At 35.5% G+C, this 14074-nt stretch overlaps 1 protein-coding gene and 1 pseudogene across 4 annotated transcripts in view; one reads left to right on the top strand and one right to left on the bottom strand.

The window, feature by feature from the left end:
- FAM120C (family with sequence similarity 120C) overlaps positions 1–14074 on the bottom strand; it is a 99318-nt gene that overhangs the window by 41728 nt on the left and 43516 nt on the right. For 2 of the 4 annotated variants that reach the window (XM_011383403.2, XM_023525025.1), the window contains exons 5-9: positions 6954–7056; positions 6323–6399; positions 5612–5892; positions 4550–4823; positions 3729–3900 (exon numbers count right to left, since the gene is read on the bottom strand). In XM_011383403.2, coding sequence (XP_011381705.1) covers positions 3729–3900; positions 4550–4823; positions 5612–5892; positions 6323–6399; positions 6954–7056 — 907 coding nt within the window. Of the gene's footprint in view, positions 1–3728; positions 3901–4549; positions 4824–4860; positions 5061–5611; positions 5893–6322; positions 6400–6953; positions 7057–14074 lie in introns of those variants that run through there. The other 2 variants (XM_011383405.2, XM_011383412.2) reach the window with 2 other exon arrangements.
- LOC111733071 lies at positions 8904–9022 on the top strand (annotated as a pseudogene).

The following is a 14074-nucleotide window of genomic DNA, read 5'->3' as shown; positions in this document are numbered from 1 at the left end:
TTTTTTCTATTGCTTTTATGTTTTCAATTTCATTGATTTCTGTTATCTTTATTTCCTCCCTTTGATTTGCTGCAAGTTTAGTTTTCTCTTCCTCTTCTTGTTTCTTAAGGTGAAAGTTCACGTGATTGTTTAAAGCATTTTTCTTTTTTCTAATGTGACCATTAAGTGCTATAAATTTTCCTCTCAGCAACTATTTATCTCTAGTTCACAAATTTTAATATGCTGTATTTTTATTTTCATTTAGTCCTATATATTTTTCTTTTTCTTGAGATTTACTCTTTGACTAATGGATTATATATAGAAATATTTTGTTATTTTCCAAGTATTTACAGATATTCCTAATATCTTTCTGTTGTTGATTTCTAGTTTAATTCCATAGTGGCCTGAGATTAACTCTATATGGTTTCGATTCTTTTACATTTATTGAGGTTTGTTTTGTGGCCCAAGATATAATCTATCACGGCATATGTTCTGTGGGCATGTGAAAAGAAAGTGTATGGTGCTGTTGTTCCATGTTCTGTGAGTTGATTAAATCTTACTCATTTATGGTGTTATTGAGTTTTATATTCTTGCTGATTTTCTGTCTAGTTGTTCTATCTATTATTGAGAGAGGAGTTGAGGTCTCTAATTATAATTGTGAGTTTGTTAATTTTTCACTTAAGTTCTACCAGGTGTTGCATCACATATTTTGTGGCTCTGCTGTTAGGTGATACACATTTAAAACTGCTATGTCTTTTTGATGGACTGACTCTTTTACCATTATGTAATGTCCCTCTCTGTCTCTGGCAATTGTCTTTGATCTGAAGTCTACTTTATTTGGTACTAATATAGCCATTCCTGCTTTCTTTTGATTAATGTTTTCATGGTATATAATTTTCTATCCTTTTACTTACATCATTTATATTTGAAGTGAATTTTTTGTAGACGGCATATAGTTGGGTCATGTTTATCCAGTCTGCAATATCTGTATTTTAATTGGTGTAGTTAGATCACTTATATTTAATGTAATGATTGATATATTAGGGTTTAAAAGTCTGTCATTTTAATTTTTGCTGTTCTGTTTTTCATATCTCTACTTTCTTACTCTTCCCTATGGGTTACTTGAAGTTAATTTAGAATTCCATTTTGATTTCTCTATAGTGTTTTTGGATATATCTCTTTGTATAGTTTTTTCAGTGAATTTTCTAGGTTTTACATTATATATACATAACTTATCACAGTCTATTGGTGTTGACATTTTACCAGTGCAAGTGATGTGTAGAAACTTGACTTCTGTTATATCCCTTTACCCTCCTCCATTTCTAATTGTCTTAAATATTTTCCCTACAGACATTGAGAACCACATTAAACAGTGTTATAGTTTTTTTTTCAATTTGAATTGACATTCAATATTATTTTATATTAGTTTCAGGTGCACAGCATAGTGGTTAGATGTTTATATAACATACAAAGTAATCTCCACCAACTTGGCAGTATATATAGTTATTATAATATTATTGACTATATTCCCTATGTTGTACTTCACATCCTCATGACTATTTTGTAACTATTAACTTGTGCTTCTTAATCCTTTCACCTTTTTCACCTCCCATCTGACAATCATCAATTTGTTCTCTGTATCCATGAGTCTGTTTCTGTTTTGTTTTATTTTGTTCTTCAGATCCTACATATTAAGTGAAATTGTATGGTATTTGTTTTTCTCTGTCTGACTTTTTTCACTTAGCATAATACCCTCTAGGTCCATTCATGTTGCCACAAATGGTAAGATTTCATTTTTTATGGCCAAGCAGTATTCCAATGTATATATGTACTTCTTCTTTATCCTATCATCTATGATGGGCACTTAGGTAGCTTTCATATCTCGGTTATTGTAAAAACAATGTTATAGTTTTTGCTTCAACTGTAAAACGTAATTTAGAAAACTCATGAGGAGGAAAGTCTATAGTATTTCTCTATATTTTTGTTCTTTCCATTGTTTTTTCTTTCTTCTTGATGTTCCAAGATTCCTTTTATCATTTCCTTTCTGTGTAGAGAATGATTTTTAGCCATTCTTTTAGGGTAGGTCTGCTAGTGAAAAATTACCCTAGTTTTCCTTTATCTGATAACATTTTGATTTCCCCTTCATCCCTGGAGGATAATTTTGGTTGATGTAGAATTCTAAGGTGACAGTTCTTTTCTTTCAGCCCTTGAAAATGTTGTGCTACTTCCTTCTGGACGCCATGGCTTCTGATGAGAGATTAGCTGTTATTCATATTATTTTCCTCCTATAGGTAAAATGTTTCTCTCTGGTTATTTTCAATAATTTTTCTGTTTTAGCTTTCAAAGGTTTGACAAGGTTATATCTTGGCATGGATTTCTTTGGCGGTTATATTGTTTATAATTCACTTAGCTTCTTGAATCTGTGGGTTCATGTTTGTTTTATTTTGTTACCAAATTTGGGGATGTTTCAGCCATTACTTCTTTGAATACATCTATAATCCCAATCCTCTCCTTCTGGGACAACAATGACACAAATATTAGATCTTCTGTTATAGTCCCTGTTCATTTTTTTAGTCTATTTTTTTTTCTGTTATTCAGATTGGGTAATTTCTATTGTTCTGTCTCCAAGTCCACTGAGTATTTTCTCTGTTATCCCCAATTTGCTGTTTAACCCATCTATTATTTCATTTCAGTTATTGTATTTTTTAATTCTTAATTTCCATTTGTTCTTCTTTATATCTTATATATCTTTGCTAAGACTTTCTATTTTTAATATGTATCATGTATGTACAGAATTGTTTGTCAAGGCATTTTCCCCCCCACTGGCTTTATTGAAATATAATAGACAATTAGTTGCTCATGTTTACATTGTACAACTCAATGAGTTTTTTTCCGATTGTAGTTGGCATACGATAATATATTAGTTTCAGTTGTACGGCATAGTGATTAGAGATCTATATAACTCACAAAGTGGTCACCCCACTAAATCTAGTACCTCTCTTCCCCTTATATATTATTTACAACATTGTTGACTATTTTCCTTATGCTACACTTTATATCTCCATGTCTATTTTGTAACTATCCATTTGTACTTCTAACTCTCTCTGCCCTTTTTCATTGTCCCTCCAACCTCCCTCCCATCTAATAGCCCTCAAAATATTGTCTTTATCTATGAGTTTGTTTCCACTTGTTTTTGTTGTTATTTTGTTCTTTAGATTCCACATGTACGTGAAATCATGGTATTTGTCTTTCTCTACCTGACTTACTTCATTCAGCGCAATACCCTCTAGATCCAGCAAGGCATTATCTTTTTCCATCCCCTTCTTCTTAGTCTGTGTGTTTCTTTTAATCTGAAGTGAGTCTCTTGTAGGCAGAATATGTAGGGGTCTTGTTTTCTTATCCATTCAGCCACCCTATCTTTTGGTTGGAGCATTTAATTCTTTTCCATTTGAGGCACATGTTGATAGGAATGTAGTTATTACCATTCTTTATTCATGTTTTTGATACATGTTTTCTCTTCTTAAAGAAGTCCCTCCAACATTTCCTGTAATACCACATGATTTCACTCTGAATGCTTAATGACTAAAGAACTAAGGCTTACATTAATGTATTTCCCTTATCAACATCCATCCTGGTGAATTATACATTTTCTCAAAGACTGCTCCATAGCCAACTATAATGTGCTTACACAGACATTTTTGCTTTGCATCAAGCTTTGAGAGATCTGTCAAAGCCAGAATTATACTTACCTTCCACAGGCAGCCGTCGCCGTCCGGCCAGGCGCTCCATTTTCCGCTGTGTCTCTGCCAGACTGAAAAGGACCCCGTATACATACTGACGAGCTGACCGGAACAGGAGAGCAGCTGGAGGCAGCTCCATGTTACACTCATCCTCAATACATACAGGGATCTTAATCTCACCCTAATAAGAAAATGGTCCAGGGGAAAGGAGAAAATTAATTACCTCAAGGTTTAGAATTGAGCAGAGAAGAACCAGTAATGAACTAGAGCCTCTGCAGCCTAGCTGTTATATTTTCTACTTGTATTTAGATGGAGTTTCAGACTAAAAAGAAGCTGTAACAAGCCCAGGTGACCACAGTCAGCTTAAAAGCTATGTTCCATTTTAAAAGTCTCGGCTATGACTGACTATAGCTGACAAAATGAGGAAAGTCTTTCTTAGACATTTTGCTGGGGGATGGATTTGTATGGTGAGATTGGTGGAGGGGATCAGCTCTGGAGAAGTAGAGGAAGAGGCAAAGGACAAAGCAAAAAGCCTCTTTTTAGATGTGTCCATTCCTAGACCAGAATCCATCAACTTGGTACATTGTCTTCTTCAAAATCTCACAATTACACTTTACCTGGGGCCTCATCTTCTGTACAGTCCCATTCCCTGATAGTCTTGCCTCACCTGAGAGCTTTAATACAATGAGGGGCCCCAGCACAACTGATTTCCTTTTATTTCCCTTCAGATATCAATGATCAGAATTTTCTCTGGTAACTTATAACTCCAGGAAGTATGAAGTACACTGTTAAGAACAGAAAGGTTGGTGGGTCCAGATGTGCTTTTTCACCTTAGTGAGGACGTGGTAGATATATGGGTACATAAGACCCCTTCGGTGTCTGTGTTCAGCAACCCGCAAGACTTCTGGAGCAACTGGAGGTAAGGGTGGAATGGTGATGTCCATGTGGTTCCTTGTAGACATAGACAGCAGAGATGGGATGTGGGGCTCGCCATCACCCAGGCTGGCATCTGAAACTCCAGCATCAATAGGCGGTACCCAGGACCCTCTGTCACCATTTGGGTCCTCCCATACTGGCTGCTGCTGAAGTGTTTCTGTAATGTGACTAAAAATTTAGAAAGACAGTGTAGAAAAGAAAAAGGAGGTTGATAAAGATATTCCAACTCAAGATGTCTATTCTGATCCCAAGGAATCTTACAAACACTCTGGAAGTCAGGACACTGGGTTAGCAATGGACCTGATACCTATCCTCTCAGTGGCCATCACTGTCCTCTTGGCTTCTTTCATCTGGCATAAACCAAAGCGATCAAAAGTTGTGGGAACCATTCTGAATCCTTTGCACCTTGTAAGAGACCGTGTTTATAGTCTGCTTATGTTCTAAGAAAATAATTACAATTAAAACCTCAAAGCAGCCCTGTTTCCCAGAAATAATCTGCTTGGAAGAACAATCTAAGAACAAAAGAGCTAGTACAAAATCCCACTGTTTTAATCCTCAGAACTCTGTCTTAGCTACTAAGAAATATAACTGTCTACTCAACTGTTGCAATACTTCAACTCTATACATTCTTTCATCTTTTAAAATTTAATCTACCCTCTCACAAATTAAGCAATGACAGCCATGATATGTAATACACCCATACCAAGGCTTCCCTAACCAGTTGCTATGCTGCTTTTTACCTCAGTGACCTGAGTAGCCAAAAATTACCACCTTAACAAGGTCAAAATGAACATGAAGTAGCCAAGCATAGAGAGAGTTTTCCTACTTTGCTTAAAAGCAAAAAGCCAGAAAAAAGCTGGAAACATATACTTCCCCACACCCCTGCCCAGGTTAGCAGCAAAAGAATACAGATGCTTCAGAAGTCTGTTGCCTTGGGTGCCTATACAGATACTTACTGAGAGCTGGCTCCATTTGGCTCATCACCATCAGAGGAAGAAGAGTGGGAAGAGTCTGGTCCCAGAGGAGATGAGGCTTTGGAAGTCAGGTAATTGGGAAACTGGGATGTAGAGGAGTCATAAGAGACAGCCCAATTGGCAAAGGGGCTATCCTGTAGCATGGGATCCTCAGAAAAAGCATGGGAATCTCCCAAAGCATGAGAGGAGAAGAGAAGAGAGGAGTTGGGTCCCATTGGGAATGATGGTGGATATTTCATTTTCTGGGGCACGTGGTGAGAAAACTAAAGGATAAAACAGACAGAAAAGCTATTTAACATTTTACCAGGCTCCAAGATGGTTCCCTGAAAAGTTGTGATATATAGATGCTGCCAGTAGCAGGGATTATTGGGGATATAAAGAACCTACTGAGAATAACAAGAAATAATTCTAACAGTGGTAAATGGACAGAACCCTCTAGAGGCAGGACAATGAACCAACTCATGTCTCCTTCATTAGCTAATATAACTTCACAGTGCCCTAATGGTTATTGATTTAGATGTTTTCTTTACATAGTCTGCCATCCTCAGATTGAGAACATTACATAGGTATATACAGCCTTGACATTCTGATAACACTGAATCACCCTAACTCCTTAATTCAGATGATAAAAATCAGGAAGCAACCCGTGTCTAATGTTAACAAATGGTCTCAGGACTCGTAAAATATACTTACCATTTGCTTTCCAGCAGAGATAGTGCCCATTTGATTTCGTGGAAGGGGAGGATTTCCAAGTCGATTATTACGAAAACCTGAAGCAAAGAGAAAAGGCTATAATTAAGTCAATTCTAATAATTCTATCATGTTACATTCTGGAACCCCATATCACCTAAAAAGTTATTTATAATAACTCATTTATAAAAACAATTTATTGAACAGCTACTATGTGCCGTGCCAGGAATCTTAAAAACCTTATAAAGAGGGTATCATGAGCCATATTTCATACAAATGTGATTTGCTAATATTACACAGCTAATAAATAGCAGAGGTGGGATTCAAACTCAGGCCTGACCCCACAGATAGGGCTGTTTTACATATACCATGCCACAGTGGAGGTGAGCACCAAAAGACACCCAAGCTAAGAAAAAGGCATAGGACCCCATCTAAAAATTTGAGAAATCAGGGCCCTGTCTCATGTCACCTCTCTTATTACATGGAAATCAAAAGGAGGCTGTCTACCAAACAGGAATGATTTCTAAGAGGGTGTAATACAAACAAGTGATTCCATTCTGGCCCAGGAGTTCCTGAGGGAGTAACTCAGTTTCTCCTATGGACAGATCAGCTCAGCATCAGATGGAAGCCTTACCTAGAAAGGAGGAGGGACCCACTGGCAGCGAAGAGAGTTTGTTTGTGACTGAATAGTATTCAACAGCTTTCTTGAATCGTTCTATTTTATCTTCTGTCCTGGACTGGATGTTGGAACATCAGATGTTCAGAAGAAAGAACATAAGAGTACCTTTTTCATGTAATTTATAATTTGAGAGTCAAAACAGTAGCAGAAATCGAATATTTAAAGAAATATGAGAGAGCAATTTTCATGTTGTAGAAAAGATTATATAGGGAGAAAACATTATAGTACATAAAATCTGCAAAATTTTTAAAAATTAAGTTTAAAAATAAATAAAAGTTTACTTACATTTTGTACTATTCTAAAGTGGTCACATGATCATTAGAAAAAATACATAAGGATGGGGGAAATTCATAGTACCACCAGCAAAGATATTTTAGTGTATTTCCTTCCAGTATTTTTTATATTAACTTTTTATTAACTGAAGTATAGCTGGACTATTTTTATACACACATTTTTCTGTAGTTGATACCTTAACTACGTATAATTTTGTATCTTGCTTTTATTATGTTACAAAATAATTTTGAATGGCTTGTATTTTTTCATTATAAATATATTATAAATTATGTAATTACTTTCATAATACCTGACATTATGTTATTTCTCACATTTGGCTATTATAAGCTATACAGCAAAGAACATATATGTACATATAAGTTTTTTCTGGATTTCAGATTATGTCCTTAAGAAAATGTCCTAAAAGTGAAATTATTGGTTCAAAAGGTATGAACATTAAAATCAAAAGCATTTAAACTCATATAAAAACCACAATGTGACATCACTATATATCCACTAGAATGTCTAAAAGTAAAGATGATAAATATCAAGGACTGTCAATGATATGGAGTAACTGGAATTCCAGGACATTACTGATGGAAATGTATATTGGTACAGTTTGGAAAATACTTTGGCAGTTTCTTATAAAGTTAAACATATATTTAACATATGGCATGGCAATCCTACACCTAAGTATTTACCCAGGAGAAATGAGTCTATTTATCCACCAAAAGATATGAACAAGAATGCTAACAAGAGCTTTATTCTTAATAGCCCCAAACTGGAAATAACTCAAATGCATATTAACAGAAAAATGGATAAATTGTGGTATGTTCATATAACAGAATACTATTCTACAATAAAAAAGAACAAAGTACAGATACACGCAACACTATCTCAAAGATGTACTGAGTGAGAGAAGATACAAAAGAGCACATATCAAGTTCAAGTAGAAGCTAAACTAATCTATGGCAATAGAAGTAAAAATACTGTTTACCTCTGTGGGGTTAGGGCTGACTTAAAAGGGGCTTTGCCTTATTGAGCCTTTTCTACTGTTATTTGAAAATCCTCTTGAATATAACTATATGATCTTCATAACATTTCATCAAGTAGAATATAATGTTAAAGTAATTTCTAATTTCTCGTTATAAATAATGTTCTGATAAGCACATTTTTACATAAGTTTCTTGGGTTATTTCATAGGGAAAATTCTTAGAAGTGAAATTACTAGGTCAAAGGATGTGGTCATTTTCATAGACTCCCGGCACGTGATACTAAATCTCTTCTCAAAGTAAATGTCTTAAGTTAAACTCTCATCATCAATGCATGAGAGAGTGCCCAATTTACTATGTAGGCCCAGTGTTGACTATTTTCTACAAAAAAAAAAATCATCTAACCATAATAAACATTTATTACTTATAGAAAAATTAAAATACATAATTGAAAATGAAAAATTTTAAATATTTATAATCTTATTTCTCAGAGTTTGTAATTGTTAACACCCCAGGGTCTAGATAGCATTCCAGATCTCTATTTGTATGCAGTGAGGCACACAAACACAGAAATGAAGATCTCCAGGTCCAACAAAATCACTCTGCTTTTTAAAAAATTGGACTTAAAATAATTATTTGAGTCTATGGCCATGCCACCCTGAACAAGTCCTATTCCATCTGATCTTGGAAGCTAAGCAGGGTCGGGCCTGGTTAGTACTTGGATGGGAGACCACTTAGGAAGATGAGGTGATGTAGGCGTAAAAAAATAAAAAATAAGGGATTGTAACCTGACAAGGTCCTTGCAATCTGTGAGGTCAACCAAGGATTGCCTCACCTTAAAAAAAAAAATCATAATAATAAAATAATTGTTTGAAAAAAAGGGTTCCACGTCTAAAGAATGTCTGCAAATTACTGACTTACAGAATATCTACATGGTTGAATTGTATCAAGGTTCCATAATTTATGTATTGTTATTTCCTGATTATATTTTATAATATATGTAATAACTGAAAATGAACTCCTAAAAGATACAAGCTACTTACAATGATCCTTATTATCTCTACTTTGGCACCCAATTCCCTCTCCAAAAGTGACCACTGTTACCAGTATGGTATATGTCTTATAACTTTTGCTGTGCTTATGTACACATATGTATATACATCAATATGGTTTTGTTTTTTTCACAGAAGTGGAATACTATAACCACATTGTTTTTTTAACCTGTTTTCTGTAGTTAATATGCCCTGTAAACTATTCAATATCAATAAGTATGATGCAATCCTTTGAAATACTGAATTATGTATGCTTTCTTCAATGTACCACTCTGTTCTGTGCCCTAACAGGCAAACATTTACTCTTTCTTCCAAGGGTACCTCTTCTATGAAACCTTTCCTTCTCTGAAATCGTTATTGTGTTTTTTCTTTGCTGTACTTATTTGCTTCTGTCTTCCCATTTAACCTCAAGTTCTGTGAGGACAAAAATGGTTTATTCACATTTATATCTTAGTGTCTAGCTTGGGGCCTGATCTATAGAAGTTTATGCAGTATTTGATATATGACAGTATTTAGAAAAGTCCTACACTTTTCTTGATCCACAGAGGCCACAGTTAGCAGAGCAAAACCCCACACTTTGACAACATTACCTAGCAGTTTTAGCATGTCTGTTTAGAAGAACTCTGCTCACAACTGAACTGTCAATAATGATGTGTATGAAATTATACAGCAACAATGACGAATGGTTTAAGACATAAACAGTTAAGTGAAAAAAGGAGATTAAAAATTTTTACACTGAGATAAATATTACATCAAAACACACATATAAAGGAGACAAAGAAACAGTATAAACAATTTAGGGTAGAATTAGGAGCAAAGTCTCTGTATTTAATTTTTTCTTCTTTTTTTCAATAAAAAAAGGATCCTTGTTATTAAGAATAGTCATTATCCAAGTTCCAAAATTCATGAAGCAACGAAGTGAAGCAAAATCAGTAACACTGAAAATATTCAACAGAACACTTATAAAATTTGTCCTTCATCTACATACAATAGAATATTATTGTCTTAAAAAGAAAGGAAATTCTGACACATGCTACAGCATGGATGAATATTTAGGACATTACACTAAGTGAAATAAGCCAGTCACAAAAAGACAAATACTGTATGATTCCATGAGGTAACTGAAGTCATCAAAATTATAGAGATAGAAAGTGGAATGGTGGTAGCCAGGGGCTGTGGGAGAGGGGAAATGAAGTTAACATTTAATGGGCATAGAGTTTCAGTTTTACAAGATGAAAAAAATTATGGAGATGGAAGATGGTGGTGGCTGTACAACATTATGATGTATTTAATACTACTGAACTGTACACTTAAACTGGTTACGATGGTAAATTTTGTTATGTGTATTTTACCACAATAAAAAAAATTAGATACATCTTTGGAAACATGGCAAAGTGTGAGACGTCCCCAGATCTCTCCCCTTGAAACAACAATAAGTTGAAGCACTAAAACTCAAGAAAAAAAACACCCAAATTGCACACTATCACGTCTAAGCATGAGATCTGCGTATAAGAAATACCACAGGTCAGAACCCTGGGTGTCGGGTGGTGGACTGGGACAAATAAAGAAGTTGCCTCTCGCAGCCGCTGGAGCTCCCTGCAGGCAGAGGGGGAAGGGTAAACGTGCAGCAACTTCCCTGAACAGTCCTGCCTGGGAAAGTTGTGAGCTCCCTGTAGCCAGCTGACAGCAGGGCCCAGTCATCAGGGCAGAAAGCAGAGAAGAGGCTGGCAGAGAAACAACAGCTGATTTTTACCGACTGCAGTTGCAAAATTGAGACTGAGCCGCAGCTCCCAACACCCAACCCAAAGGACCCCTCTCCCCATACCCTCTGAGACCAAGCACTGCGGAGCCTCAGGGGAATCTGAGAAAACACTGCCAAAACTGTTGCTAATACTGACAGGGACTGAAACTGAGGGTAGCGAGCATGATTAAATATCTATCAGAAAATAAAAAGGCATTTTTAAAGCTTTATATAAAGCAGGGATCCAAGAGGCGTAGACGCCACCTACTGGAAACCAAAAGAATAGCACCTCCCTTGCAGCGGGCAAAAGACGGACCTTTATATAATAAATCTTCTCTCTGGAAAAAAAGCACAATAAATTTCCACTAATGCCCAGGTGGAGAAATAGTCCATGAAACACCATGAACAACCAAGGTGACAAGGCATCTCAGAAAGAAAGAAAAAAAATTCCAGAAAATAAGCTTACAGACATAGAAATATGCCACTTAAATGACAGAGAATTTAGGATGGTACTTCTGAAAAAACTGAGTGAGTTCCGAAATGAGTCATATCAACAATTTCAGGAATTGAAAAAAACAACTAGATGAGCAGAGAAAGGAGAACAAGACCCTCAAAAAGAACAGAATAGATCTTCTGGAGATAAACACACACACACACACACACACACACACACACACACAAACACACTGCAAGAGTTGAAAAATGAAATAGCAAGCTTGGGAAATAGAGTCAAACAAATGGAGGAAAGGATCAGTGATATCAAAGACAGAAATCTAGAAAAAAATTAGAAGAAAGAAGAGAGGAACCAAAGAATGAAAAATAATGAAAGAGAAATTCAAGAACTATCTGATACCATCAGGAGAGGAAACATAAGAATAATTTAGGGCATTATCAAAGGAGAGGAAAAGGAACAGGGATTAGAGAGCATTTTCAGACAAATAGTGGACGAGAATTTCCCAAAGCTAAGGAATGAGCTAGAGCTTGGAATTCAAGAAGTCAACAGAACGACCAATTATCTCAACCCCAAAATGCCTTCACCAAGACACACTGTATTAAATTTATCAAAAAATCAATGACAAAGATAGAATTCTCAGGGCAGCCAGGGAGAAAAAAAGGGTAACTTATAAAGGTAAAGCCATTGGATTATGCTCGGACTTCTCAGTGCAAACCTTACAGCCAGAAAGGAATAGAATTAAATATTTAAACTATTAAGTGAAAGGAACTACCAGACTAGAATAATGTATCGGGCTAAGCTCAACTTTAGACATAAAAGAGAAATTAAAACCTTTCCAGACATACAAAAATTGAGGGAATTCTCCACTACGAGGCCTGCACTACAGGAAATAGTGAAAGGGGTCAGTTCACATAAAACAAAATGACAAAAAAACAAAACAAAACCCATAATTAGGAGTAAAGTGACTATCAGGAAAATAGAAGCAGAAGAGTGCAACCATTACTAAGAACAGGGCATTATGAGCTTAAATAATAAGAAGAGATTTGTTATAACAAGATAGTAATGAATGTTCAGCATACACAGGGACAAACTGAGGTAACGACTGAAAAGGGGGATTCAAAGATCCAAATTCGCAAAGGGAAATGGAGATAAGGCACTCACAGAAGAAAATGGACGACTGTATATATATAACTATCCTTTACATATTTGTAATGGTAACCACACGCCAAAGATTCAGAACCTAAGTATATAATATAAAACAGGAGGGACCAGAGGGAAAACCAATGAAAGCCAACCAAAATAAAGAAAACAGAAACAAAAGGACAAGGAAACAAGGGAAACACTGAACTACCAGAAAGCAAAAGAAAAATGGCTATAAGACCTCATATTTCAATAATCACCCTAAATGTAAATGGATTGAACTCACCAATAAAAAGGAACAGAGTGGCAGAATGGATCAAAAAACAAAATCCAAACATATGCTGCCTCCAGGAGACACATCTCAGCTCCAAAGACAAATATAGACTCAAAGTGAAAGGGTGGAAAATATTTTGAGCAAATGGCATTCAGAGAAAAGTGGGAGTAGCGGTACTAATATCGGATGAAAGAGACTTCACAATAAAAAAGGTAAAGAAAGATACGGAGGGACACTTCATAATGATAAAGGGAATCATGCACCAAGAAGACATAACAATTATTAATATCTTTGCTACCAATCAGAGAGCCTCGAAATATGTAAATTAATTACTAACAGAACTAAAGGGAGAAACAGAACAAAAAACACTATCATAGGAGGGGACCTAAATACCCCACTGTCGGGTCTACAGCCATGCTACCTTGATCAAGCCCTATGCCATCTGCTGCTCTTGGAAGCTAAGTAGGGTCATTAGTACTTGGATAGGAGACCACCTAGGAAGACCAGGTGATGTAGGCGTAAAAAAAATAAAAATAAAAAAAATAAAGGATTGTAAGATGACAAGGTCTTTGCAATCTGTGAGGTCAACCAAGGGTTGCCTCACCTAAAAATAAAATTAAAAAAAAAAAAGATTAAAAAAACATATCCCACTGTCGGTATGGACAGATCATCCAAACGGAAAATAAAGAAATAACATCTGTAAATGACACATTAGACTAATTGGACATAATTGACGTTGACAGAGCCTTCCATCCAAAAACAGCTACTTGTACATTCTTCTCTAGTGCACGTGGAATATTCTTAAGAATCAACCACATACTGGGACACAGAGATGGCCTCAACAAATATAAGAGACTTGAAATCAAACCAACCATATTCTCTGATCATAATGCTTTGAAACTAAAGATCAACTGCAGAAAGAAATCAGAAAGAACCACAAAACATTGAGATTAAACAACATGCTACTGAAGAATAACTTCAGTAGAATTTATAACAGAGAAGAAATAAAAAGAGATATCAAGAAATAAGAGAAGAAATAAAAAGAGATATCAAGAAATACATGGAAACAAATCATAATGATAGAACAACGTATCAAAACTTTTGGGACACGGCAAAAACGGTCATAAAAGAAAAGTTCATATCATTACAG

The sequence above is a fragment of the Pteropus vampyrus genome, unplaced genomic scaffold (assembly GCF_000151845.1).
Source record: "Pteropus vampyrus isolate Shadow unplaced genomic scaffold, Pvam_2.0 Scaffold518, whole genome shotgun sequence".
NCBI classification, from domain to species: Eukaryota; Metazoa; Chordata; class Mammalia; order Chiroptera; family Pteropodidae; genus Pteropus; species Pteropus vampyrus.
The sequence above is the reverse complement of the archived record's forward strand: the minus strand, read 5'-3'. Positions and strand labels throughout refer to the sequence as shown.